General features: G+C 36.1%; 6 protein-coding genes across 9 annotated transcripts; 5 read left to right on the forward strand and 1 right to left on the reverse strand.

Annotated features, from left to right (window-relative positions):
- The first annotated feature begins 2,652 nt into the window (after positions 1–2,652).
- fbxo40.2 (F-box protein 40, tandem duplicate 2) lies at positions 2,653–6,781 on the forward strand. Of its 4 annotated transcripts, none has more exons than XM_058759136.1 (4): positions 2,653–2,907; positions 3,094–3,129; positions 3,896–5,785; positions 5,975–6,781. In XM_058759136.1, the coding sequence occupies exons 2-4, from the start codon at positions 3,121–3,123 to the stop codon at positions 6,170–6,172; spliced, it is 2,097 nt and encodes a 698-aa protein (XP_058615119.1). In that variant the 5' UTR covers positions 2,653–2,907; positions 3,094–3,120; the 3' UTR covers positions 6,173–6,781. The 4 variants fall into 4 exon arrangements, with proteins under 4 accessions (XP_058615119.1, XP_058615121.1, XP_058615120.1 ...); XM_058759138.1 differs by having other exon boundaries at positions 3,097–3,129; XM_058759137.1 differs by having other exon boundaries at positions 2,894–2,985; positions 5,975–6,617.
- A 241-nt stretch (positions 6,782–7,022) lies between these two features.
- fbxo40.1 (F-box protein 40, tandem duplicate 1) lies at positions 7,023–10,244 on the forward strand. The gene is made up of 3 exons (XM_058759140.1): positions 7,023–7,135; positions 7,490–9,298; positions 9,596–10,244. The coding sequence occupies exons 1-3, from the start codon at positions 7,133–7,135 to the stop codon at positions 9,800–9,802; spliced, it is 2,019 nt and encodes a 672-aa protein (XP_058615123.1). The 5' UTR covers positions 7,023–7,132; the 3' UTR covers positions 9,803–10,244.
- Positions 10,245–10,262: 18 nt separating this feature from the next.
- Positions 10,263–12,499, forward strand: c1qa (complement component 1, q subcomponent, A chain). The gene is made up of 3 exons (XM_058759142.1): positions 10,263–11,256; positions 11,389–11,552; positions 11,694–12,499. The coding sequence occupies exons 2-3, from the start codon at positions 11,399–11,401 to the stop codon at positions 12,281–12,283; spliced, it is 744 nt and encodes a 247-aa protein (XP_058615125.1). The 5' UTR covers positions 10,263–11,256; positions 11,389–11,398; the 3' UTR covers positions 12,284–12,499.
- A 549-nt stretch (positions 12,500–13,048) lies between these two features.
- On the forward strand, positions 13,049–17,351 carry LOC131528341 (uncharacterized). Its single transcript, XM_058757442.1, has 4 exons — positions 13,049–13,264; positions 14,036–14,592; positions 15,358–15,547; positions 16,702–17,351. Exons 1-4 carry the CDS (start codon positions 13,096–13,098, stop codon positions 17,250–17,252), a joined length of 1,467 nt encoding a protein of 488 aa, XP_058613425.1. The 5' UTR covers positions 13,049–13,095; the 3' UTR covers positions 17,253–17,351.
- Positions 17,352–17,495: 144 nt separating this feature from the next.
- Positions 17,496–21,037, forward strand: si:dkeyp-69c1.9 (uncharacterized). The gene is made up of 5 exons (XM_058759143.1): positions 17,496–18,316; positions 18,880–19,061; positions 19,222–19,344; positions 20,107–20,332; positions 20,425–21,037. Exons 2-5 carry the CDS (start codon positions 18,899–18,901, stop codon positions 20,531–20,533), a joined length of 621 nt encoding a protein of 206 aa, XP_058615126.1. The 5' UTR covers positions 17,496–18,316; positions 18,880–18,898; the 3' UTR covers positions 20,534–21,037.
- A 384-nt stretch (positions 21,038–21,421) lies between these two features.
- Positions 21,422–26,423, reverse strand: bud13 (BUD13 homolog). The gene is made up of 11 exons (XM_058759141.1): positions 26,248–26,423; positions 25,955–26,048; positions 25,628–25,709; positions 23,986–24,034; positions 23,654–23,895; positions 23,293–23,576; positions 22,479–22,587; positions 22,241–22,379; positions 21,966–22,156; positions 21,773–21,854; positions 21,422–21,691 (listed from the first exon to the last, which is right to left on the reverse strand). The coding sequence occupies exons 1-11, from the start codon at positions 26,388–26,390 to the stop codon at positions 21,598–21,600; spliced, it is 1,509 nt and encodes a 502-aa protein (XP_058615124.1). The 5' UTR covers positions 26,391–26,423; the 3' UTR covers positions 21,422–21,597.
- Between the last annotated feature and the right edge of the window lie 672 nt (positions 26,424–27,095).

The following is a 27,095-nucleotide window of genomic DNA, read 5'->3' on the forward strand; positions in this document are numbered from 1 at the left end:
GATTTTCAGGACAAAAAAAAAGGTAACATTTCATGCTGGGTTTTATTTGAATGGATATTAATCTGAATCAGCATATTTTCTTGTTTAATTTGAATACAAGTGTTTGATCTATTAAATATTAGAAAACTAGATATTTCATGACCAGAAAGGGCCCACAAAGATTTAACAAAAATGATAATAGGCCACATTTTGACAGAACTGCTTATAGAAATAATTATTTTAAAAACATTTGATTACTACAATTAACACAGCTTTTTAGTTTTACATTTTAACATTGATGTTTACAGTGGAACCAGCCTATAAATAGTATACTATAGCTACTACACTGTACTATACTATGTACTAACTATACAGTATATAGGCTTACTATAGCCAGGGATGGGCGGTATTTCAAATACATGTATTTAAAATATGTATTTGAAATACAAAATACTATTTTGTATTTAAATACATTTTAAAAAATCTAATGTATTTTGTAGCCTATTTAAATACATTTAATCTTAGTATTTTTGTATTTTTGAAATACATAAAATACCTTTGGCCAATCAACCTCTTTATTAGACAGCTGATTTCCTGTATCAACTATAGTTCAAACCTCAAACATGCCACTTTCATGCATGTGAGCTGCAGCTGTATGACTCCATCTAGAATTGGGTAATGAAATTTTCTGGATTCCTGTAAAGAAATAATGCCTTCGTGTGCTATCAAAATGTCCTACTTCCAATTTCAGAAGTCCTGATTAAAAGCATATAGGATAGGAATCGTGGAGGACACCAGGTTTCTCATTAAAGCCAAAATCGTAGATATTTAAGACATTTAATTTTGAATCAAATAGCATCCCATTTGTTGACAACTATATCATTATTCACAGTGCTATCTTACAGTTAGCTTGTTGATGATTCTGGATTTTCAGTTAAATACATGCTGTTTTGCTGTGTATAAACCATACAAAATGCTTGAAATGGTTATTGCACTACTATGTGTATGACTTTAACATGAAAACAAGGTGATCTTGCTTTTGTGGGAAAAAAGCATAACTGTCCCAGCAGGTAAAAGCAAAAACAAAAGAGCACTAGCAAGGGGAACATAGCATTAGCATAGCCAGTCTAGTTAGTTTTTTTTTTTTTTTTGGTCTGATGTTGGTTTTATCAACTAGCTAGTCAAATGAGTTCATTAAACTTTAATCATTACTGCTTGCTATGGCGATATAACAATATATAATAGCGATATAATAAACTTATAGCGCAATATTATAAACTTTATATTAAACTATATATTATAAACTCACTTAATTTTGACTTGTTTTTTTCTGAAAACAAGATAATAAATTTTACTTGTCTAGAAAATCCTTCCTGATTTAAGAATTTTTAGATATTTTGGCTGGAAATAAGACAATAGAAGAAAAGCATTTTTTGTAGTGTAGTGCATACAAAAATAGTAAATTAACTGTTCCATGCTACATGTGCACCGCACACGAGCCACCTCTTCAAGCAGGCCAGGGCATGGTTAAACGAACCGCACTGGAAACGGTACAGAGCAGTCACACTTGTGAAATGAACTGGACTTTGGGGGTTCAATCGTGCTCAAGCACGGATCAGATCCCCTTGTGTGAGTACATCCTAAATCTAAGTGAATAGCAGATAGCACACCACAACTATAACAGCACAAAAAAATGATGAATGATAAAAACATTGACAGCCAGTCGGAATCATTTCTGCTTTAAAGAGCTTGAGCATTTAAAGTGACAGATGACACAACTGCATTGTATACTTAGAATACACTAATATAGTTATCTTTATAATTATCGTTCTTGGTGTAAACAGGTCTTAATAGTCTTACTTTACTGGATGGCCAATTTCAAATGTATTTTCAAAATACAAAATACTGTATTTAAATACATTTTTCCACACAGTATTTTGTATTTTTATTTTAAATACATTTTGATGTATTTGTGCCCATATCTGACTATAGCCCCTGTTTCAAATGTACCATGGTAATTATAGTTCCACCATATAATACTACATTTAGTACTAAATACTACAGTTAAACTGGTACTGGCACTTGTTACTTGGTTTGCACCAGTGAAATAAACAAAAATACAATGAGCTATTTTAAAAGTCACACTTGAATATATTAATTTCTAATAACATTAATCACGTCATGATAATTTGCCAGAAAATGTGCTTACTATAGTGCATTTTTATATATACTGTTGTATAGTATGCTGTACTATAGCATTCAATTGCATTGCACACCAAACTACACATGCATTTTTTTCTGTAGAATCTCATGATGGTAAAAAGTTATATTAGTTAAATAATGCTATGGCCAGAGATGCTGAGATAGGCTCTAGCATCCCTGCAACTGTACAGAGGACAAGCAGTTTGGAAAAAGGATGGGTGTTCTTGAGTCTTCTGATAAAAAGGGCAACTGCATTAGGAACATCACATGAAAAAAACGTATTAATAAAAAATATGGAAAGGGTAAGGATGGAGAAGAACACACATGTTTTTGTGTTCAGATACCAAAAGGGATTCTTGAGTAATACGCTGTGTGGTTGTGGATCCCTGTTCCGTAAACCAAAAGGAAAGACTGCCATCTGGTGACCCACTGATGAAACGATAAAAAACAAACAGGTTTAAACTCTTTCTGTTGATCTGTCCTGTCTTCTGTTCGCCCTCTGTAGCTTGTAAATAGCTTTAATTACAGCAAGACAGAAATAGATTGCTTTTTACTTGACAATAATGTTTGTCATGTGTTTGTCAAATTTTCCTCAGTACCTTCAAGTCATGTAACTTGCTACTGACAGCTGAGGCAACTATTTTTAACATGACCCACAATCCTGTTCTTTAGAAAGGACTCTTGGAACAAGCCGGGGAACTTCTTGAGACATGGTTCACACTTTAGGTAAGTTGTTTGGTAACTGTTCTGCTGTCAGTGCTGTCTGCAGCCGCTTGTTCTTACAGCAAGGTCTTACAAAACCAGGTACTTTTATAAAGAAAATATATGTTTTAGCCCAATGTAATATATAAAGGCATACAGATCATTTTTATAATTGATCAATATTTTAATAAGATACTACCTTTTTTCCAGAAGTTTCCACAATTGACACTGCTTCAGATGATAATGGTATGTTCATTTAATTTTCTCATTATTAAAATATTGGTCACTCAGTGATATTTTGTATGTAAAACTATTTGTCATAATACAGATTTGAATTACAGAATTTAGTAGCATTATATTATGAAGTATTATGGTGTAATGAAAACTACAATGCAGTTATTTTTCTAATTAATTGCACAAAGAACAAGATGATATAACTTAATATAATAGCTCGAGATTGTTTTTGTGTGTGTGTGTGGCTTTTAGTCTACATGTATTAGATTTGAGGGTGTCATGATCCCAGCCTGTGTTCCCGTCTTGTGTTTCGTACTCTTATTTTTAAATGAGTTTCAACATTACAGAAGCCATTCGTACGCTTTTGTATTCATAACAGTTGACTCAAAACCAGATAGATCTAAATTAATGCAAAATTTTGTCCAATTAAAATGTGCTTTCGAATGAGAAAGTGCCTCCTGTTTCTATAGGACAGGGGTCACCAGACCAGATCTGTCCTGGAGGGTTGGTGTCCTGCAGAGTTTACCTCCAACTTGCCTCAAAACACACTTGAAGTTTCTAGTATGCCTAGTAAGACCTTGATTAGCTAGTGCTGTTGTGTTTGATTAGGGGTGGAGCTTAACTCTGCAGGACATCGGGCCCTCCAGGACCAAGTTTGGTGAACCCTGCTATAGGAGATACAACAATATAGAATGAATGCTGTGCGTCTTTTTGAAATTCCAATTTAGAATCAGTGCAAGTTGCTTTTGTTGTGCTTGTCTATTGTGTTTTTCCACAGAGCCGCTATAGGAGATCCGGTCCAAGTCTGCACAGACATTGTGAGACCTGTTTTAGTCGCCGCTGCAAAGTCTCCATAGAAGTGTCCGTGTCATGCATGGTCATCAACTGCCGCTTGCTTTGTGGGGCCTCCTTCCACATGTGTAAAGAGGATGAACATTCTCTGCTGTGTCCCAATGAGAAGGTGCCTTGTCTTAACGCTCACTATGGCTGCCCTTTCGCCATGTGTCGCTCTCGGCTGGCAAAACATCTTGAGGTGTGTCCCGCGAGCGTCGTCTGCTGCTCTATGGAGTGGAACCGTTGGCCTCTTGAGAACCCAGATGCCCCCTTGTATAAGAACCTACTGAAAGAGCTCCACGAGCAAGAATCCCTGGACCTTTCCATGGCACTGAGAGACCAGAAACATCTATGTGCCCAGTTGAAAATGAGGAAATGCTTTCCTGAGTTAATGGAGGAACAAGAAGAGGAACCTCCCGCAGTGGAGGAGTATGACAATGAGGAGGGAGCAGTAGGAAGTGAGACTGTGTGTAACGGGATGCACGTCAATGAACATGGAGGTCCAGGAGGAGGCTTGGTGAATGGACCATCTAAAGCTTGTGAGAAAGCGCTGAAAGAAAATGTGGTTCTCAATGGTCCTGTTGACAAGGACAAGTACAATCTTTTTGAAAAGATGTTTAGCATGGAAATGGGTGGTTGCAAGCAGGCAGAGGCGTCGGCATCGAAAACAGAAGAACAGAATGGAAAAAATACATCTTCTAAAGGTTCTTCAAAGCGACAAGGAACTTCTGTAGAGCCTGAGAAAAAGGAAGCTAACGTATCCCATGTGAATCTCTCCAAAACTGGACTGGCACCTTGGCAGGATGGTGTCTTGGAGCGACTCGGACAGGAGGTGAATCCCAGAGAATTCAACATGTACATAGTGCATCATGGGCGCATGTTAATCTCCTTTGGTCAGATGGATGCTTGCACGCCCAGAGAGAGAGATTTTGTTTATGGGAGCTTGGAGCCAATACCAGTCCAGACTCTACGTTCCTTCAAGGTTCCCAGTAGTTACAAAGAAAAACGCATTCAACTTAGAGAATTCAAAACGAGAGTAATGACTGAGCACAAGTGCGTTGGCACATCTGACCTGGATATGTCTGAGAAAGATGGTGGGGAGATGGATGAGATGTTTTCAACCCTACTTTGTTATGCAGAGATTGAGATAAGGGGCCACAAAATAAGTGAAACGGTGCCAACAGATGGACTTTATGTCGATATCGCAACACAGACATATAATTTTGCCACAGCTCCCTTCAAATCCAACGCAACTCTGACTGAAATTACAGCAGGCAGGGATTTGAAACTTCACGTTGACCTCGATACAGAAGCGGTTACCCTCAGACACAACAAATCAACCTCAGCTTTCACGTTCCTGTGTGGCCATTTCTTTCGGCGGGATGAGTTCGCCTCACACTTTAAGAACGTGCATTTGGATATCCAGTCCTCTCTGAGTGGCTGGTTTGAGCAGAGATGTCCTCTGGCCTACCTTGGTTGCACCTTCAGTCAGAGAAGATTACAGCCATCCACACACAGGGCCAAAGTCTCCTATAACCAAGACCTCAGTATTTTCACCCTCACACCTGAGGTTTCTGCCTCTCTTAGGAGCGATTCACAGACCGTTCCACTAAAGGCACATATCAAATATGAAGATTCTCTCAGTAACCTTCCCTTCGAGGTGCTTTGCCATATCGCTAGTTACCTGGATAGTTTCACCCTGTCCCAGCTAGCCTTAGTATCCCAACTGTTCAGGGATATATGTGCCACACTTCTGCAGGAGAGAGGAATGGTGGGCTTCAAGTGGCGTAAGAAGTCATACTCTCATGGAGGAACCCGCTGGAAACCTACCAAAGTAAGACATTTCCGCATTTGTCAGCAAATATATTTTTAATGTTTTTTTTATTTATTTATTTATTTATTTTTAAGTTATAGCAATTAATTAAACCAAGCAACCTTTTTTTTATTGCAACTCAAAATCTGCATTGATTTATTGATTTTAATTATATTATTTCCTTTATATTTCTCTATCGCTCTTTCTTAGGTCTGGGAGTTCAGTACTCTTTTTAGTAAAGTTGGTAACTGGTGCATTGACGACACACCATCAATGGCTGAACACCTGAAACACTGTCCATTCTACCAAACTGAACTGAAAACTGAGCCTTTTGCCCTGACCAGTATGTTTGACAACAAAGGAAAGGAGAAACAGCGTTTGGTTTCTTTGTTTATGAGATGCAAATGATACTGGAACTGGAACTTTTATTTTGAATTTTTGGTAGTTACAGTGAGTCAAATGTCCATGATTCTATTTATATTATACTACTATTTACTACTGTTAAATTAATATTCTACTAATATATGTTTCTTTACAAATTATAAAAACTGGAGTGTAAAAATTCATTTTAAAAAATGATCATTTCAGGATGTTTGAGTGTTTGTTACATTTTTGCTTTATTGACAGTAGTCATTTACATTTTATCACTGTCACAAAATTGCTCATTTGCCTAGAATCCAAAATCTTATTTATGGTTATTTATTAATAATTTTATTTCTAGGTTTAAATTAATTTTGGTTCACATATTAAAGGTACTTTTTGTGTTTTATTTCTAAATAAATTTTATTCTCTCTCTGTAAAACTAAAACAATAAAACTTTACTTGCAGTAAAGCAGAATGTGTTTCTTCACTCTCACTTTAGATTTCCATAGCTCTAGTCATGTTTTATGTTTTTGTTCAAACATGCGAGCATGAATGGAGATAATAAACCTATAGAGTAAAATGTATACTTTTTGTGTGCACCACATGCACAATAATTGTATGATTAGAAGTCACTGTTGAATAAATAGGCCTAACAAACAAATGTAAATAAATAATACTGAAAATGTTAAAAAACACCATATGTACAGGAATTAATTATTGCATTCAAGCAGCCAAATGCAGCACAGTTGAAAATAAAAGTTTGTTTAGTTTAAGAAAAGTTTGAGACGCCATGTCATCTTTCATCTTGACACAGCGTCTTGAAAACACTGAGTACCTAGAGCAGCTACAGAACATGTAACTTGACTCTTGTATGCCAAAAACCTAGTCACACTCCCAGTATATGAACGTGTCTATTTTTAACTAGTGGGCAGACACAGATATAGTCTCACTCAAAGTTTTAGTGACTAAGCTGAACACTAACGTGGAGCTCACAGTAAAAACACTATGGTAGGTCAACTTTTCTTTGATTTTTTTAGTGTCTGCCAGCCAAATGCAAGATGTAAACATAACAGTCTAAACGTGCATTGTATCTGCAAGAAGCATTTAAGTTTTTAGCATTTCAATGATATTTCTGTAATACATTTCAGGTTTTACCAGGTTTTAAGAGCAGGAACATGCAAAACACATTTATGCATGTGTATATTATGTATATACAGCATATGTATGAATTCTATAATGCTATTCTTCTAGATCTAAGATTTGACTAGCATGTCATTTACATTCACTTGTAGTTATGGTAAGACACTTTACAAAGTTTCTGTCCAGTCTTAAACTTTGTAAAAACTTTGCATTTCTTCACAGGGTAGACAAAGAACACAAACATCCAAGCTCCATCGCCACTGTGAGAGCTGCCACAGCCGGCGCTGCAAGACGCCAATTGAGATTTCTGTGTCATGTGCGATCATGAGCTGCCGTTTGCTGTGCGGTGCTGTGTTTCACCTGTGCAAGGAAGAAGAACACATGCTCTTGTGCCCCAATGAAAGGGTGCCTTGTCTCAATGTCGAATATGGCTGCCTGTTCACCATGTGCCGCTCAAACCTGGCTAAGCATTTGACGGTGTGTCCTGCCAGCGTCGTCTCCTGCTCAATGGAGTGGAACCGCTGGCCCATCGAAGAGTCCGAGACCCTTGAGTTTTACGAGAACATTTTGAAGGAGAACTACACTCAGGAACCTCTGGATCTCTCGATGGCTCTGAGGGACCAGCAGCATCTGTTTCATTCTCTCAAAATGAAGACTCTCTTCCCTGAACTTATTGAAAAGGTGGCTGAGGAGCCTTCGGCTGCGGTGCCAGAGGGGGCCGTGGGAGGGGTACCGTTGTCGAATGGAGTTGAGGAAGCATTTGACTCTTCAAGCGTTGAAATTGAAGAAGGTGGGCTGACTCAGGAGGAACGAGAGGAAATGGCGAGGAATCCTAATGTGGCCAATCTCGAAGGCTATAATATTTGGGAAAAAATGTTCAGCATGGAGTTGAGCGGCTGCAAGCATACAATAAAATTTTTGGAGCAAAATCCTGAAACCTCTCGCAAAGAAAAAAAGCCACAAGCCAACCCGAGCACGTTGGAAGTCTTACAGGAAGAGCTGCCAAAGAAGATCAAAAGTCTTGACGCCCCTACTGACATCCCTCAATACAACTTCATGGACGAAGACAAATTCCTCATCGCCACATCCTTGTTTGCATGTGACACGAGACCCAAGAAGAAATTGGTCTATGAACATTTGGAGCCTGTGAAGATTAAAACAGTCTGCACTTTCAAAGTCCCAACCAGCTTCAAAGCCAAACAAAGTCGCATTCGAAACCCATCGCATAACAAGAAGGTGAACGCAAGTGTAGACACATCTGACCTAGGTGTTGAAATCAATGACATGCCAAAATGGGATGAAATTCAAGCTACTCTCTTGTGCTCTTTGGAGAAGGAACTACGGGGGCATCTCATAGCCGAATCCAGGTCCACAGATGCCCTTCTTCTGGACGTTGGAACACAGACGTATGATTTCTACTCGGCACCTTTCAAAGCAGAGGCTTCACTGGCTGACATCACTGCTGACCGGGCTTTGAAACTTCACGTCCACATTCAGGCCGAGAGTGTCACCAGAAGACACAACAAATCCAGCTCTGCGTTTACGTACCTCTGCAACCACATATTCAGACGGGATGAGTTTCCTTCACACTACAAGAACGTTCACTCTGACATCCAGAGTTGCATCAGTGAATGGTTTGAACAGCGATGCCCTCTGTCCTACCTTGGCTGCACTTTTTTTCAGAGAAGGTTTCAGCCCAGCTCTCACAGAGCGACTGTTTCCTACGACAAGGAGCTCAGCACTTTCTGCCTCCGACCAGAGGTTTCAGATAAACTGTATGAAGGTATAAAACCAGTGACTGTGGAAAGAAAGCGTGCACGCAATACAGATGCTCTGAGCAGGCTACCTTTTGAGGTTCTAGTCCATATTGCTGGATTTCTTGACAGCTTCACCCTGTCCCAGCTGGCTCTGGTTTCTCATCTAATGAGGGAGGTATGCAGAACCTTGCTTCATGATAGAGGGATGGTCTCACTGAAATGGGAGAAGAAGGTCTACTCTCATGGTGGATGGTGCTGGAGAGCCAGAAAGAGGGTGAGTTTCTACAATAATTAAAATACTGTATTAAAAAAGGCAATCTGCAGAGAACAGGTCTATCATTTAGAGTCAGAAGCCGCAATGAGCCACTTGTGGCGAAATGCAATTTAAAAAAACTAGAATTTTCTAGAAATATAATAAAAGCAGAGACTTGCTAAGTGCATAGATCTCAAAATGTGTTTCTCAAACTCAGACTCAGAATGACGGAGCAGTTCACTTAGTTTGTGTATGTGCATGAACATTTAAAATAAGAAGTATCTGACTTACACTAATTGACCTTCACATCGTCATCAGGTTTGGCAGTTTAGTAACCTGTTCTCCACTGTGGACAGCTGGTGCTTTGACAAATTGCCTCCGATTTCTGAACATCTAAAGGTTTGTCCATACTACCAGAGGGAGAATAAGACAGCACCTGTTCCTTTAACTGGTGTTCATGAGTGCCATGAGAAGGAAGCACACAGTAATCAGAGTCTAGTCTCCATGCTCATGAAAAACAAGTAGCATTTGTACTATAAGAGACAAACAAATTTAATTTTGTTTTTGTGTGACATATACACACACACACTTACACACAGAATCATTCATCTATACTGAGATTTCTGTCAAAATTTTGTTCACAATTAAATTTTTGTCATATGTGCAAAAATAAATATATAAACCACAATTTTTCAGTTTTAGCATGGAATGATTTTTTTTTTTGTGTGTTAAATTTATACCCTGTCCTTTCATTCAAAAATTCAATCATCATTTACTCACCCTCATGTCTTTCCAGACCTGTATGGCTTATTTTCTTCTGCAGATCTCAAAAGAAGATATTTTGAAGAATGTTGGTAACCAAACCTTTTGATCACCATCGACTTTGTATAGACATAAAAAAAAGAAGTTTAAATAAAAATCAAATTGTTTATTATGTGGTAGCCTTATCTTATACACTCTCAGAAATAAAGGTACAAAAGCTGTCACTGGGGCAGTACCTTTTCAAAAGGTACACTTTTGTACCTATTAGGTTCAAATATGTACACTTTAACCTCTTAACTGTCACCGTCCACCCTGTGGGACGCCTACGTTTACTTCACTATTTTACAATTAAATCCTAATCTAATCATGACAAACTATATATCGTTGGAAAGGTCTAAGACTCCTAAATAGGTATTTTACCACTTTTTTTGTTAAAAAATTATGTAGGAAAAGTAATAGATTAATTTATGACAAGAGTGCACCTGAAAAATCTACATCATAACAGGAGTTCTGACCTTTGTCACAGAAAGTCTTCTTATTTGCCTTTTTCTCTATCATGCTTTAGAAATCATAAGAAATTATATATCAGTTGAAAACTTAAAATCTCAAAATTCATCCTTTGAAACCCATTTTAAAATCAGACATTGCATTACCATGGAAATGGTACATCAAAATCACATTGGAAAATGTTTTCATTCATGAATTATAAAAAAATAAGTTTGGATAGTGCACTATCATGTCTGTGTTCAAAACTGTGAGTGACAGTTAAGGGGTTAAGTACTAATATGTACCTTTAAGGTACCAAAATGGACCCTTTAGGTACAAACATGTACCTTTTGAAAAGGTACTGCCCCAGTGACAGCTTTTGTACCTTTATTTCTGAGAGTGTAACTGTTGACCTGTGTAGTTAAAAAAGTTGGGTTAAGTGAAGGTTGTGACAGTGAAGGGGTAGTTTTAAGAATTAAAACACAGATTTTTGACCTTTTATGATGACACTAAATGTTTTATGAGAATAGAAAACATGTTGATGGAGAATGGGGAAGGAAAAATGCATGTGTTGGCAATTTCAAGACATATAGTTAATATAGTTCAAATTTTGGAGAAATGAAACAATTACACAGCAGCAGCCTTTTTTCTTTCCTTTTTTTTAAATTTTCTTTACCCCATTTACCGCTCACAATCAGGAAAAGAAGTGCAAAATTTGCAGCGGGACACTGGTAAGGCAGAATTTTCTAACTGCTAAGGATTTTATGATTTTAGAATACTATAACTATATAGTTTATATTGTAGTACATTAACTCAAAATGCTTGTGCAGCTAACCTCATTTGTTCTTCGTGATTTATCTTAGATATTTTAGGATGCAGCCACAGGCTTTACTTGCTTTTCTTTGGGTGCTGCTTCCCTTTGCTTTCTGTCAGGATGATACATGTGTGATACATGGGAAAGATGGCGTGAATGGAGTCCCTGGCAGAGACGGCTTACCAGGAGCAAAGGGAGAGAAAGGAGCACCAGGTAAGAAAGTAATGTGTGATATGCATCCCATATCCATGGGTTGTTGAAAATGATCAGTTAAAAATAGCATTAATAAATAGCATAACAATAGCAGTGTTAGAACTGAAATTATAGTTTTTGAATAATAGTATGTTCTCTCAGCATTGCAGGATGAGCTGAACAGTATCAACCTGCAGGAACTCAATGGAGAGACGGGCATCAGAGGCCCCCCAGGAGAAACTGGTCAAAAGGGTTTCATGGGTGCACAGGGTCCAAAGGGTTCCCCTGGTCTTAAGGGTCCTAGAGGATCCAGTAGTGGCATTGATGGCAGTGGAAGCACTGCTAATAAGAAGCCAGCTTTCTCTGTGCTGCGAAACAAATCAGATATGGCTTCATATGGCAAACCTGTGACCTTTGATAATCAACTTAGCAATGTTGATAATGAGTTCAACCTGGCAAATGGCTATTTCACTTGCAAGGTTCCTGGGGTGTATTACTTTGTGTTTCACGCATCATCTGAAGGACACTTATGTCTCAGACTTAAGAGTATGCAAGAGAATGCAGTCAGCCTGAATTTCTGTGACTTAAACCCACGATCAGCATCAACTGTTGTGTCAGGTGGAGCTGTACTTCAACTATCTACAAATGACAGAGTATGGATTGAGCCTTTCACAAAAAGTGCTGCTGGCATCAAAATGCCCAAAAGCATGTCTGCTGTGTTCAATGGATTTTTAATCTATCGCAACACATAGGAGACTTAATAGTCTATTAAACATGTTGCAAATGGTTATTGACCAAGGTAGTGATGTATAGCAGTGATGTAAGCATTTTAAAAACATCTGATCTGTTGCATGCTGCATTCAAATGTTGTATTCATGTATCTTGTCTTGTTAAAACTGCTTTGTTGTCTTTGATAAATGTCTCCAATTAACTAAATAAAAGCATACGAACATGACTCTACAAAATGATTACCTTTCACTATATTTTAATTCTGAATTCTACAATCCATTATGAAATATGTATCTAATGAAAATAAAAATGATCTGATGTTAATAATTTCATACAAAAATAATTTCTTATTTGCAATTTAAAAAAAAAAAAATTATATTATAGCCTAATGTAGGATATTTATTTTTATGTTACAGTATTTACACTGAAAAATGATAAAACAGTTTTTACTCAGAAATTGCTAGTGAATTTCACAAACAATAGAGAAAAGGCAAATAACATACTGAATAAAAAAATTAAAAAACAATCCTGTAAAAGTAGAACATCTGAAATTGTGATTTCTTGTGAAATGTACTCCAATTATATTTGTTTTATTTACAACTTGGAAAAGCATTTTTACAGTGTTGTCAGTAGGCAAGCTTGCACTGTAACAGGACTATTGTAAGATTTGTTTGAAAGCAGTTTTGTGAAAGATCCGTGGATAAGTGCAACACGTGCACAAAAGAGGAACTGTGATTGCCATTTTCTTTGCTTGGTCTTGTATATGTGTATACGATTATAGAGCTCACTGTTTAAAGTCGTGTGGGTCCGGTTATCTCCTCGCTCCACAGCAAACATGTTTGGTGGTCGCATCATTTTTGGAGTCCTTTTAGCAGGGTTTCTCTGCCTCTCTCTGGTCTCTACGGACACTTGTCGTTCTGGAGGGATGCCGGGTTTTCCAGGTATACCTGGATTTCCTGGACGTGATGGAAGGGAAGGGATGAAGGGAGAGAAAGGACATCCTGGTAAGATTGACTCTGGATGTTTTTTTTACATTTTTTTTTATTTTATTATTATTATTTAAAAATAAATAATTCGGAGTGTTTTAGTTTGTGGGAAGTTTTATATTTTAAATATACTAAAATCGTTCGGTTCCGTTAACGCTTCTGTCAGGAGCTCGATTCCCGAACAAATGACTCTTACCATCCGGTTTTTTTTTTTTTTTTTAGCGAATCAAAATCATACAGCTCAACCACTGTTGCGCAATTCTCAAATGACTGGTTCCTTTAATGAATCATACCAATGAATCAATCAACACAAAGATACACGCAGTAGGCCTATTATATAATGAAAGGTGCTACCACTTTTATATATATTTAGTATTGTTTAATATAGCCTATAGACCTAATTAAGAACTGAATTTCTGCATTTTTGCCACCTGCAAAACAAGACTATCTGTGTACAGCAATTTTATTTATAAATTTGAACTAGCTTCAAATTAGTAATAAAACAACAAATTAAATTTAAGAATTTAAGAGAAGTGTGTCATATGTGTTTGTGTGTAGCTAAGTTTCGTAGGCCTAGTAGAGTAGAGAGCAACAATTTCCATATTAACATTAAAACCGGCAATGACCAACATTGTGGGAATATTTGGGTGAACCCAACGATAAAAACAAAAATACTAAATAATATAACCTACTAATTAAAAGATAAAAATGCCAACAGACGCTGAGACAGGGTTAGGTTGTAGTAGTGCTACTGTTCTTCTAACATGACGTAATTGGTCTTCTCAACAGGGATTCCTCTTAAACCTGAAGAAACCAGGAAAAAGGGGGAAAAAGGAGAACCTGGAATCAGAGGAATTCCTGGAAAGAGAGGTCCCCAGGGGGATTTTGGCATAATGGGACCACCCGGCCCCCTAGGAGAGCCAGGGGAACCAGGCAATTCGGAAGCTTCCAGATCTCATCTGCAGTCTGCATTCAGTGTTGCCCGTGCAACAAGAAACAATCCCGAGTCAAACTCTCTGATACGCTTTGGTCGTGTTATCACTGATATCAGTGAGGATTTCAGTATTACAGAGCACAAATTTGTATGTAAAATTCCTGGCACTTATTATTTTGTGTTTCATGCATCGTCCAGTGAAAAACATCTGTGTGTAAACCTAATTCATGATGAGAAGAAGCTAGCTGTTTTCTGTGACCACATGCAAAAGGGCAACCAGCAGGTGAGCTCTGGTGGGCTAGCGATTTATCTGAAAAAAAATGAGAAAGTCTGGCTGACGACAGGCACCTATAATGGCCTGTTTGCAGAAGGGGAGAAAGCAGACAGTGTTTTCTCAGGTTTCCTGATTCATGCACACTGATTGTTTTTTGCACCGTTCAGAACTATGAAGTTGAGCGATAAGACATGCTTGTTAAACACTGTATGTTTTACTCATGGAAAATGCACACAATCAAGTTTTGAAAAGCTACTTGTCAAATAAAATAATGCTTCAGTAAATTGTCTCAAGTTTTATGTCAACATCATTCTTGCTGAAAAAGTATACATTTCATTCAAAACAAATCCTACTGACCAACAAACCTAAATCTACAGACAACCTAAATCTCAATGCACTGTCCAATATGGATAACTTAGCTTCCTTTTTCAATTTCTCAGAAAAGGGATATGGAACTTGCAAACATTAGCTAAATAAAATGTCGATAACACTAATAAAAAAGGTAATTCAAGGTTTATCTAAATCTAGATTATGATGAATATGTGTTTCGTTACTTCCCTTTATTGTGCAACACTGCACTTCTCCTGTGAAACTGGGAAATCAAATCAGAGCTCTTCATGCAGGCGGGAGAAAACATTTAATGTAACATTCATCTTCAGAGCCATACATCTGTATTTCTAACAGCTTTCTTGGAAGATAAGATGGTAAGACAAATTACGAATTTTATTGGAATAAATCTGTACTTGGCTTCCGTTTCAAAAATTATTATTGAAATACACCATTTGATTAAAGGAAAATTTACATGCTTGCTTATATCAGTTGCTTATATCAGAACTGAATTGCCAGTTCCAATGCCAATCCAATGATTTTGCTTTACATGGCACTTTTTTTTTTTAAATTCAGGCAGAAAAACAGGCATTTATCTTCATGTCTGCACATACGGTGCTGCAGCTTACTATTCTGTTGTTGCTGGTGGCTTCCTCTGAGTCAGATATATGTGATGGCAGCAGGGGTTTCTCTGGAAGACCAGGTATTCCAGGAGTTCCTGGTACTGATGGGAAGGATGGTGCAAAAGGAGAAATGGGAGATCCAGGTATAGTGATTGCACTTATTTTCTATGTGAAACACTACAAATTGAAAGTCAAAATAGTGCCCTCTGTTTCCCTCGACTGTCATAAATAAAGGCAAAGAATCTGATCAATAAAATTAAAATTCTGCCTTTAACCCTTGTGCTGAAAACCTTTTGGCTAATTAATTTGGTGTTCAAGGTCAAAAATGACCGCCTTTATGCTATATTATCTCCCATTATGCTATATTATTAGTATTAAATCATGGATTCACTATTTTTTCTCAACTTGATTTTTGAGCTTATGCACTTCAGTAACTGAGTGAAAAAAGTTTTATTTGTGGATAATTTTGGCAATATTCACTTAAAAACTATGATCAATTAGTTCTAAAAAGAAATATAAAATTTGTCAAAAAAAAAAAGAAAAAGAAAAAAAAAGTTGACCAAAATATTGAATCCAATATTGGGAAATAACAGCATGACTAGAATTTCATAAGCAGTTTTTTATAGGACAGTCATTTTTTGTTAAAAAAATCCCCCAATCTTCAAAAGTTCTTTCTTTTCTTTTCTTTTCTTTTCATTTTATTTTATTTTATTTTATTTTATTTTATTTTATTTTATTTTATTTTATTTTATTTTATTTTATTTTATTTTATTTTATTTTATTTTATTTTATTTTATTTTATTTTATTTTATTTTATTTTATTTTATTTTATTTTATTATTTTATTTTATTTTATTTTATTTTAAACTTAACTTGTCATTTGCTGTGTGAGCAAAATCAGTAGAGGGATAGTTCACCCAAAAATGAATATTCTGTCATCATTCATTTACCTGAGTTGTTCAAAATCTGTATGAGTATCTCTCTTTTGGAACACAGATGAAGATATTTGGAAGAATGTTGGTATTGGCAACCAAACAGTTTCTAGTACCCATTGATTTCAGCTGTATTTTTAGTCCATATTTTGGAAGTAGAGGGATACACATACAGGTTTGGAACAAATTAAGGGTGAGTAAATTATGACTTTTTTTTTTTTTTTTTGTGAGTTATCCCTTAAGTTTTTGTGTAATACGAGAACATTAACTAGCATTTTCTGGAAAAATAAAATACTCTGAGTCAAAATGACAAGAACACTACGTGAAGGTTCAACTCACTTTACCCAGCTGTGTGGATGATTGCAGGTGAGGATGCAGTGCCGATAAGTGGGCCAAAAGGTGACCCTGGAATATCTGGACTCCCAGGCAGGCCTGGTGAGAAGGGAGACAACGGACTACAAGGTCCACCAGGGCCAATGGGACCAAAGGGAGAGATGGGAGAGTTTACCGGGGTTGATACTGCAAATCAGTATTTTGTTTTCTCTTACAAAAAAAGTTCTAGGTTACAGAGAGTTCTTCCAGACAAATTAATCACCTTTGAAATCCCACTGATCTCCGAGGCAGGTGCTGTCTTTGATGGTGAAGGATACTTACAGGTGAAAAAAGCTGGCATGTATTACATCAGCTACCACATTTCATCCAATAATCTTGTCTGCCTAAAGATTCAGGTAGGGGAGGAAGAGAAGGTCAGGTTCTGCGATTCACCTGGGATGATAATGGTAACTGCAGGATCTGTGGTACTGCCATTGAAAACTAAGGATAAAGTGTCTGTACAGGCAACTGCAACAAGCTCTATCTTCAGTAGAGACACTGACTGCACTCTTACAGGCTTCATGCTCTTCCCAATGAATGAATAATATGATTTTGCTCTTGTATTTACTCTTCCTTAGACTAACTTGCAACCATTGTTTGGGAATATCCAATGTTATTGTAGATTAAATCTATACGGTATCATATATTGTTGTTTCTTGACTTATTTAATTACAAGTATTACAAAGGGCATTGTTATATATAGTTGAAGACATTTATTAATGTAACAAAATATTTGAAATAAATTAATTTCATTTTCATGAAAGAAATTTCCAAATTAGAATAATATTAGAATAATTTCTAAACACTTTGACACTGAAGACTGGACAAATGAATGCTGATAATTCAGCTTTGCCATCACAGGAATAAAGTACATTAAAATATATTACAATTGTAATAATATTTCACTTTGACTATTTTGATTAAATAAATGCAGCCTTTGTTAGTAGCTTCTATCAAGACCATCAAAAAAAACTTTACCAAACTTTTGAACAGTATACATATATTTTGTGTGTATAAAGCATACATACATACATATATATATATATATATATATATATATATAACAATATCAATAAATATTTATATATAAATGTAACTGATTTACCCAGCTAACAATTTGGGTTCTTAGAATGTTTTAAGGAATGTTAGTTTATGGTTATTTAAAAATTAAACTCGAAGAGTACAATCCTAAAACACTCCTTATAGAACAATCCCATGGAACAAAACTATACAACAACATCAGGGGAACAATAACAGTAGGCTATGTGATTTCTTGGTTATCATTCATTAATACATTTTTAAGCATAAATATCGATATACTGAAACAGGCACGTTTTATTCAGGTTTGATTAAACTAAGAGTCTCATGCTGAGCACAAGTGCAGTCACACCAGTCTACGGTATTTATTACAGAACACTCATTGTTCTTGAGCTGAGTCCATCAGCCTTCAGGCTTTCTATAAAGAATAGAGCAGCCATGGCAACAGCCGCTAACTGAGTGTAACAGCCATTTCCAAACATGCCACTGTGCTGCAAGAATGTAAAATAATCAGCAGCTACTAAACTGCTCAGGAATCAAATTCATGGGATGAAAACGTGCCATGCTTGAGGTGAGTTCACTTCTTTTAATTGGAGGACAAGGTAAAATCATTTTACATTCTATAAAGGTTTCGAAATCAGCCAATAACTGCTCTGAATATATATAGTGCACAAGTATACATAAAAAGTATCTCATTGGTCCCACTTTATATTAAGTGGCCTTAACTACTTATATTTAAATTAATCATTTGGTACAAAGCACTTATTGTGTACATACATGTTTTTACATTATACATGGTATATTTAAAGTTGTAATTAATTTCTGTAATTTATAATTACACTGTTGACCCATCCCTTACACCTTAACCCACCCATACCACCAAACCTATCCCTAACTTTACTCGTATTTACCTAACCACCTCAATAGCTGCAAAAGTGTTTTTCAATACAATATGAACACAATAAATACATTGTACTTATTTTTTGATGTAAGTACATAGTAGTTAAGGGCTCTTAGTATAAAATGGGACAGAAAATATTTAAGTGTGATTAAAACTACTGATTAAAAATATGAAACCAGCATAACCTTGAAATCACCTTCATTTATTAAAAAGAATAATTTAAATATATTCAGTCTCAACAGTAACTCAAAGATGACCACTCATGAGAAGACAATCAGCAAGCAACAGAGACCATCTCTAAGAAACCCATTTGGTCATAGACGTAGAACAGATATACTGCTCCTCAAAAACGGTCAAATTGCATCGAAACACCCACGATCCTTTCCAATGCTGGGAGAACTTCCTTCTTTGGCTGGTAAGCAGTGAAACAAGGAGATTTTCATTTAATTCCCACAGATATATGACTATAGTTAAGTCTGTAACAGTCAGGAAATGGCACATGTCATTCGGAGACTAGACTAAAGTAGATTTGAATGAGTCAAAAAATGACAAATGCTAACAAATCTTCTCTTCAGGGTTACTGCTCTACCCCGGTAAGCGGGAAAAGATGGTAACCACAACCGAAACTGAATTTGGACCCAAAACCTGCCAAAAGGTAGAGCCAAAGAAGATCCTACAGTGCAGCCTAACTCTAGATGGTATGAATTTAATTGGAATTTGGGAAAATAATTAGAAAAGCTACCAACCATCTGTTAAGTTGCCTAACCTATTTTGCAGATGAGTCAAATATTAGTTATCACTACATAACTGCCATTTCTACACTAAAAGTTTAATTAAGTTTATTATTAAATAACTGATTTTCTTAGCAGACAAGATTAGAGGGCTGGAAAAATATATAGAGATATTTACATTATATATTGTATATAATGTTCAAAAGCATTTTCAACAACAATAAAAACAAAACAGAAATATGTTTGTTTATTCAGCAAGGAGACATTACAATGTATTTACATTTATAATGTTACCAAAGATTTCACAGTTTACATAAAATTCGAAAAATCACTGTCATTTTCACTTTAATAATTACAACAACCAAATTATAAGAAATGTTTCTTGAGTACACTGAAGACTGGAGTAATTGCTGCTCAAAAATACTCAACTTTGCCATTACAGGAATAAATTACATTTAAAAATCTATTACAGTGCAGCCTATCTTTATATGGAACGAAATTGAAATTCTGGAAAATAAGTAGTTAGTATTGGTTTAGTATTGATTTGGAAAGTTATAAACTATCTATAGTAAACTTACCTAACCTGTTTTGTATATATATATATATATATATATATATATATATATATACACACACACAGTATATATATATACAGTATATATATATATATATATATATATATATATATATATATATATATATGAGTCAAATATTTCTACGTAATTGCAGGGGACAGGAGTTTCAACACAACAAATAGAGAGGATTACCCTTATTACAAACCAGATGGCACTCCGATTGTGTGGCATGGAAGAATCCCCGCAAGAGAAAACAGGACTGGCCAAGCACAGAGATGTTCTCTTTACCAGCAGGACTTCCCAGCTCCAAAAAGAATCTATGTCAGGAGAAATCAGGTCGTACCTCACCCTGACAACCTGGCGATCAACACTTCAATGAGGCAAGTGTACTACCACTGAACCTGCATTCAGTTTTACTTAAACTCTTAACAGAACATGTTGAAAGTGATGAATTGAAATCTGTGTTTTATAGAGCTGAATACAAAACAGTGCAGAAAGAGGCTTTTCCAGGCTGGGATGTGTCTGTGCACGCGCGTCCACCGCCTGCCCGTCTCAAAAGAACAGCTGTAGCTGACAGTTGAAGGCCAGAGAAAACCCTCAAAGTGCATTTATAAAATGCATAAATAACACAAAAAAAGATTCTTTAAATCAAGCATTTGTGTTATTGCTTGTTATCTTTCTCCTGTACTACATGACATTTAATATCTTTAGAAACTCAAAGAAAATGTATTTCTGTTTAATTTTTCATTTGATTATTATACAGTAATGTTCAAAAGTTTGGGGTCAGTAATATATATATATATATTTTAATTACAACTTTATTCTCCAAGAATGCATTACACTGATCAGAAGTGATAGTAAAGGCATTTATAATGTTTTCCAAAACATCTATTTGAAATAAATACTGTTAACTTAAGACTTTCTAGTCATCAGAAAATCCTTACATATGTATGCATGTTTGTGTGTGTATATATATATATAATGTCAACATTTGAAGTGGATCAAAACCTTTCATCAAAGTTTCCACATAAATATTAAGCAGCACAACTGTTTTCAGCATTGGTAATAATAATAAAAAATGTTTCTGCCAAAAAATAAGTTTTGCCATAACAGGAATAAATGACATTTGAGAAGTTGTAAAAGATCCGTCTCCACAATTATTAGCCTCCTTTGTAAATTATGAGCAAGTGAAAAAGTCTGATCCATCATTCAAAATATTCACAAAAATTTAACTTTCACTTAAGTAAAACAATTGGAAGTGGGGCGAAAAATCACATTATGAAATAAAAGTTTTCTCCAAAATAAAGAAAACAATAATGTGTGCTCAGGACTTTAACTTCAATAACTTTGCAGGACAGTCGATCGCCAGGAACTGAGTTTGACACCCTTGATCCAGTCTGTCCAGAATTTGTTCTGTTAAATAAAATTGTTGGTTTAGAAATGGTGCTGATCAAAGTCAAGACAAAACAGATGTTAAAAAAGTAGCATTTAATAAGGAAAGTATATTTCTTGTACATAGTAGGACCGATAACTGCACACAAACATTTTGCACACACAGACGTTCTGTGCAGGTGCAGTGGGAACTGTACTAATGCCAGTCATTTCAGTTTTTAAATCATGAATCTCTATACACACACATCTGGATCTACATGTCTTCCACACTCCACTTGTATGCCATCTCTTGGACAGCTTTCTTATCGGCTATCCTGCTGTACCGCTTCTGCTCAAAACCATTGGACCTAAAGGATCAGAGGAAAAGTCATTTGCATTAGTTTGCTCATGATATTTCCAACCATCTGTCACTCATCAAAACCTCTTACCGGTCAACTCCATCCCAGCGGTACCCTGGCATGATGTTAAAACGATTCGGAGGTGGAGGTGGACCTTTGTAACGAGGTTTTTCTGGAGAAAAACATTAAAACAGATGATTGCGATTAGTACTGTGGTACTAAAAGTAATAATTGTAAACAACAGGGATCATATGGCATTTTGGGCATTATTCCACACATCTACCTTTGATTCCTTTTAATTGAGCATTTTTGTCTTTCTTCTTGCGAAGCATGGCGGCCATTGGGTCTCCCTCTCTCTCTTGCTCCCTCAGCATCCGATCGAGGTCTACATCGTCAATGTGTCTCGCTAGCGGCTTCTGAGTCTCCCGCATGGCATCTATCAAGTTCTGCTGCTGCATTTCTTCCTGAGCAAGCCTAAATGAGGACAGTACAGATGTCAAAGCTAGTGACAAATCACAATATGACATCTGCATTTGAACAATCTTAAATGGACCTCACCCTTTTCCCCACTGTGCATATTTTTCATCTTTCTCTGCTTTTTCTCCTGCTTTCTTGCCAAGCTCGACTCTTTCTAATTCCAGGTCACGTCTCTTACCCGACTTGTCTCGAAATATTGTCTCTGCATTTCTTGATGCCTCTGAAAAAGCAAAAAACATTAATACGTAATTAATTTTAGGAAATAAAACAATACTTTCGTTTTAGAATACGCAACATTATCAGCTGCTTTTTAAGAGACCTTCAAGAGGCTGATTGCGCTTTTCCCTTTTGCGTATTTCTTCCTGTTCTTTCCTCAAAATGTCGACAGAGACGAGCCCTGCAGCTCCACCAGACAGCATTCGAGGGGCCTGAAAACAAAAATGGTAAAAATCATAAATATAATTATCCATGCTACAACTTTCATTTTTAAACATAAATAGGAAAAATTGTAAATATGTTGTACGTTTTATGTGGGATCCATTGAAAAGTAATAATTTAATGCACAAAATAGGCATTTCTTGAAGCCACACAAAATAAAATAAAAAGCAGAAAAGGTCATAAAAAAGTAACATTAACACTTATAAGTGGATAGCAATTAAATAATTCAATGATTTATTCTGAAATGGGTAATATTTTACATTACTTGCTGTGTAATCAGTCTTTTTTTTAAAGCAGTGGTTCTCAAACTGTTTAACTCGTTGTCCAACCCCATAATTGAAGGCCCCCCAAACTTTTTTTCTGGTATTTTCTGGTAAACTGCTTGTTTTCAAACTCTTTTAGTTACACAAACTGGAAGATATTAAAGAAATTAACCACAATTAATTTTGTGATTCCAAAAGTTTCAAAAACTGTATATTCTTTAATAAAAACAAAAGTTGTTGAAGGGGAAAAAAATTTAAGTGTATGATTTTTAGCATTTTTATTCGGTTAATTTATTATATACAAATGAAAAGAATAAATAAATTCTATTTATTTAACTTTAAATCATCCTGCAGAACTGTTTGATAGGGCCCCCTAGTGGGCCACTAGGACCACTGAAATAAAGGATCCTCGAACATGAACCCTGAACTCACTGCCTGTCCGTCAGGAGAGTGTGTCCTCCGTGGTGGAGACAGGTCTGAGTCTGACCCACGTCTCCCCTGAGACCTCTTCCTGGGTGGAGAGAGATCTGAATCTGAACCTCTTCCACCCTGGCCTCTCTTTCTGGGTGGAGACAGATCCGGGTCTGAATCCCGTCGTCCATGAGGACGTCTGCGTGGTGGGGACTGATCGGACTCTGAGTTTTTGCCTTTTCGTACTCGTCTCCTGGGTGGTGAAAGGTCATCTGAAGCTTTAGTCTTTTTTCTGTGTGGAGACTCTGAAATAACAGATCATTTTGAGCCACATAACTCATAGTGTAAATGTTGTTTCTGATTTGTAGATAGATTTCTGTACCTTTATCATGCGGCCTTTGAGTTCTGGAGGGTGAGCTCTTGTGGCTCTTTCTTGGAGGGGAAGGTGATAAGGAATCACGCTGTCTGTTTTTGTTCTCGGCTCTGTGTGTTTGAGGTGAGAGATCCGGTGAGTCGTGCCGAGCCCTCTTGGGGGAGAGGTCAGGGGAATCGTGCCGCACCCTCCGTACAGGAGAAGTCTCTGGTGAATCGTGTCGCACTCCATGACCGCTGTCAGGGTCCGGGCTAAAAAAAAGGAACATTTACTACACTCTTTATGCAGTAATAATTTTAAAAAAGTATTGGAACTAAAGAGGAAGGACAGTTTCTTTATACCTTTTATCTAATGCAGAGTCCTGGGTTTCTTGGGGATCGCTCTCTGTTGCTACAATATAAGACATACATTTTATTAAGGGGAGACACTGCAGGCAAAAACGCTGTTTTTTTTTATGCACCTGTCAATTTTGAGATTTTGGGCTTTTTGGTTTTTCATAAAGTGTTTTTTTAGACTAGTAGAACGAAAACATCCAAAAGACACTGTTAAGTGTTTCTTTTATAGCACTTTATCTATTTGTGTCAATAGGTTTCAATTACAACACATATTTTTAAAGGCCGTTTTCTCAAAATGAGTTTTTTCTCCTACACTGAGCCATAAATCTCCACTTCAGTAGCACTATAGCAAATATAGTGTTTTCTGTCTGTTCTAAGTATTTTCTGAATTATGGAGTGACAAAATGAGATACCCAAAATAAAAACCTCCGTAAAAACTTTTGACTGTAATGTCAAAAAAATTAAACAAGAATTTTGAAACTGACGTCATCCAGTGTTTAGATTTTTGTACTAGAAATGTATGCAAATTAGTGCATATTTCATTAAATAATGCCGCATTTGCATATTTAAACCTAACATTTTAGAAAACTTGTAATACAAAAAATGTTTGCAATCATCAATGTAATCAATCAACTAGGTAAATAAGGCGATAACTATTAGTTAATTTTTTTACCCTATTCACCTGCAGTGTCTCGCCTTAAGAAAAATTAGCTGTACACGTGTACACTACAGTTAATTAAAAAAAAAAAAAAAAAAGATATGAATACTTGCTTCAGCAAGGATGCATTCAGTTGTCAAAATGTGACAGTGTGTAGGCAGAACCTGATTTTACCTAGTGCGACATGTTCCTGGATCAACATCTTTGTTGACCCTGGAACAACATTGTGATTAACCAATCAGATTTGAGGAACCAGTTTATAGTTTTTGTGAAGTTTAGACTTACAATCAGTGTTTGGTGCTTGCACATCAGTGTCATTTATCTATCATTTATTCTGATTTTACGGATTACTCGTGGTTAAGGTTAGGTTTAGGTGTAGGGATATAGTCAAGACTCAATTTTTGGATTAATATGTTGTTCCAGGGTCAACAAAATACGTTGACCTAGGAACACATCTAACACAGCAAAATCAGGACGTGTAGACATTTTACAAAACATTTCCATTTCTTATAAATGCTGTTCTTTCTATTCATTAAAATATCCTTTATTGTGATTTCTACAAAAAAGGATTAAGCAGTACAACTGTTTTCAACACTGATAATAATAAATGTCTCTTAAGCACCAAATCAGAATATTAGAATGATTTGTGAAGGATCACGGTAAAAATTCAGCTTTGCCATCACAGGAATAAATCACATAAATAGAAACATTATTTTAAATTGTAAAAGTATTTCATAAAATTACTTTTCTATTGCATTTCTGATTTCAGACAGGGCAATATTATAAAATCTTATCAACCTAAAATTCTGAACGGTAGTGTATAAACCCTATTTTGAATTTTGGAATTTTATAATTCATAATACATTTTGTTCCATTAAAACCAAATGGTGAGCTTTGTTTATTTACAGATAAAAAAAACATATACGTACACAAATATGCACAAACAAACAGAAGCAAGTACAAGAACTAAAAGTATATAGAAAGTCTTACCACCAATCACTTTCCACTTGCCAGTCCCGAATGCCTCCAGCTGCTTGATCTCATCTGGGCGTTCATCTATCACTTCTGCAATCTAAAAAAAAAAAAGGAGGATTTCCAAAAGGAGTAGACATTTAACACTGCTGTATGCATGAAATCCATATTCCATAACCAAAGTAGCACCAAAGTACATTTTTAATAGTGATTAAAGACCATACTGCAATTCAGTGTTACAAAAGCACTTGGTATGCATACTCAGCAGGATTTTCACTACTTAAATTACTGTTTGTAGTAAGTTCAAACTAAAATCTGGAATAGGCAAAGCATGCTTTTACACACCACAGGCGCCTCATCTTCTTCTTCTTCTTCTTTTTCTTCATCATTCTGAGCTGCCAGTTGCATCCAATCAACGTCGTCGTCCACAATTTTCATCCTGTAGTTTAATGAGTTAAATGAATGAAATTCAGACCCCTGTACACTTTGCTGAAAGCCACTTTATTGCCATTTCCTACTTTCCAAAATGCTGTGCATGTAGGCAACTAACTAGCCATAATGTCATTATTTTCAGCTGTAGCTCTGGATACCGTGAACTAAAATCTGCATTTCTGTTACGTGTGACCGATCATATTTACCCTCTCCCCGTGGGTTTCGGCCGTTTCTTCTTAAGCTTCTTTTCTTTAGACTTCTTTCCAGCTTCATCACTAGATAAATACCGTTTAAGGTAATCTGCTTTAGAGAGTGCAGCACTTTTGCTTAAGCCCGTGGAAGTAGCCATCTTGTTTATGTATTACGTCACTGACGGACGCTGCTAAGGGACACAAAGCACAAAGCAAAATAAAACTCCAAATTCATTACGTTTTAGGAATAATAAATTAAGTGAATGGAATAGGAAAAAGTCTCGGAAAGAAAGTTGTTAAAGATTATTCATAACTGTTATGCTTATAAAGTTTATGTAAAGTATTTCACCCAATTGCTGCTTTTGTCATTTTAAAGAAATATAACTCGCTTATTTTGGAATTGCGTTTTGGGTTGACTTTTCTAATTTTGTAAAAAGGATTGCCAAACTTCTGTATGAGCCATTTTTTTTCCTGACGCCCTACTTATAGCCTTAGAATCCCTTACAAAAAATAACTGCAGTACATTGAAGTACAACTGGACAATTGCAGTATAATGAAGTATATAACTGCAGTTCATTAAAGTTCAAGAGCAGTAAAACTGAAGTGCAATTAAGTGCAACTGTAGATTTGCTGTATAATGAAGTACAGATACAATATAACTGCAGTTCAGCGATAAGCTGAAATGCAGGTGAAGATTTCAGATGCAAAAACTTCTAAGTCTGTCTGATTAAATTTATTTAATTGTATTTTTTTTTTTTTATGAGCATTTTTTTAAATAAAGCTCCTATGATTAGGTTCAGTAATTTCACTTGAATGGCAATGAGGTTCTTTTCATTACCAATAAAGTCTTCTAGCCCTGTACT

This window comes from Onychostoma macrolepis, chromosome 21 (genome assembly GCF_012432095.1).
Source record: "Onychostoma macrolepis isolate SWU-2019 chromosome 21, ASM1243209v1, whole genome shotgun sequence".
Taxonomy (NCBI): domain Eukaryota; kingdom Metazoa; phylum Chordata; class Actinopteri; order Cypriniformes; family Cyprinidae; genus Onychostoma; species Onychostoma macrolepis.

Bases quoted from the DNA above. Each gene is read 5' to 3' on its own strand.
- fbxo40.2 (XM_058759136.1), top strand. The intron at 5,786-5,974 runs GTAAGACATTTC...GCTCTTTCTTAG, and splicing joins CCCGCTGGAAACCTACCAAA to GTCTGGGAGTTCAGTACTCT.
- fbxo40.1 (XM_058759140.1), top strand. The intron at 9,299-9,595 runs GTGAGTTTCTAC...CATCGTCATCAG, and splicing joins GCTGGAGAGCCAGAAAGAGG to GTTTGGCAGTTTAGTAACCT.
- c1qa (XM_058759142.1), top strand. From the start codon at position 11,399: ATGCAGCCACAGGCTTTACTTGCTTTTCTTTGGGTGCTGCTTCCCTTT. The intron at 11,553-11,693 runs GTAAGAAAGTAA...ATGTTCTCTCAG, and splicing joins GGGAGAGAAAGGAGCACCAG to CATTGCAGGATGAGCTGAAC.
- LOC131528341 (XM_058757442.1), top strand. From the start codon at position 13,096: ATGTTTGGTGGTCGCATCATTTTTGGAGTCCTTTTAGCAGGGTTTCTC. The intron at 13,265-14,035 runs GTAAGATTGACT...TCTTCTCAACAG, and splicing joins GGGAGAGAAAGGACATCCTG to GGATTCCTCTTAAACCTGAA. The intron at 14,593-15,357 runs GCACACTGATTG...TTTTAAATTCAG, and splicing joins TCTCAGGTTTCCTGATTCAT to GCAGAAAAACAGGCATTTAT.
- si:dkeyp-69c1.9 (XM_058759143.1), top strand. From the start codon at position 18,899: ATGACCACTCATGAGAAGACAATCAGCAAGCAACAGAGACCATCTCTA. The intron at 19,345-20,106 runs GTATGAATTTAA...ACGTAATTGCAG, and splicing joins GTGCAGCCTAACTCTAGATG to GGGACAGGAGTTTCAACACA. The intron at 20,333-20,424 runs GCAAGTGTACTA...TGTGTTTTATAG, and splicing joins GCGATCAACACTTCAATGAG to AGCTGAATACAAAACAGTGC.
- bud13 (XM_058759141.1), bottom strand. From the start codon at position 26,390: ATGGCTACTTCCACGGGCTTAAGCAAAAGTGCTGCACTCTCTAAAGCA. The intron at 23,896-23,985 runs GTATAAAGAAAC...CCTTTTTTTTAG, and splicing joins GACTCTGCATTAGATAAAAG to CCCGGACCCTGACAGCGGTC. The intron at 22,588-23,292 runs GTGAGTTCAGGG...TTTTGTTTTCAG, and splicing joins ACTCTCCTGACGGACAGGCA to GCCCCTCGAATGCTGTCTGG.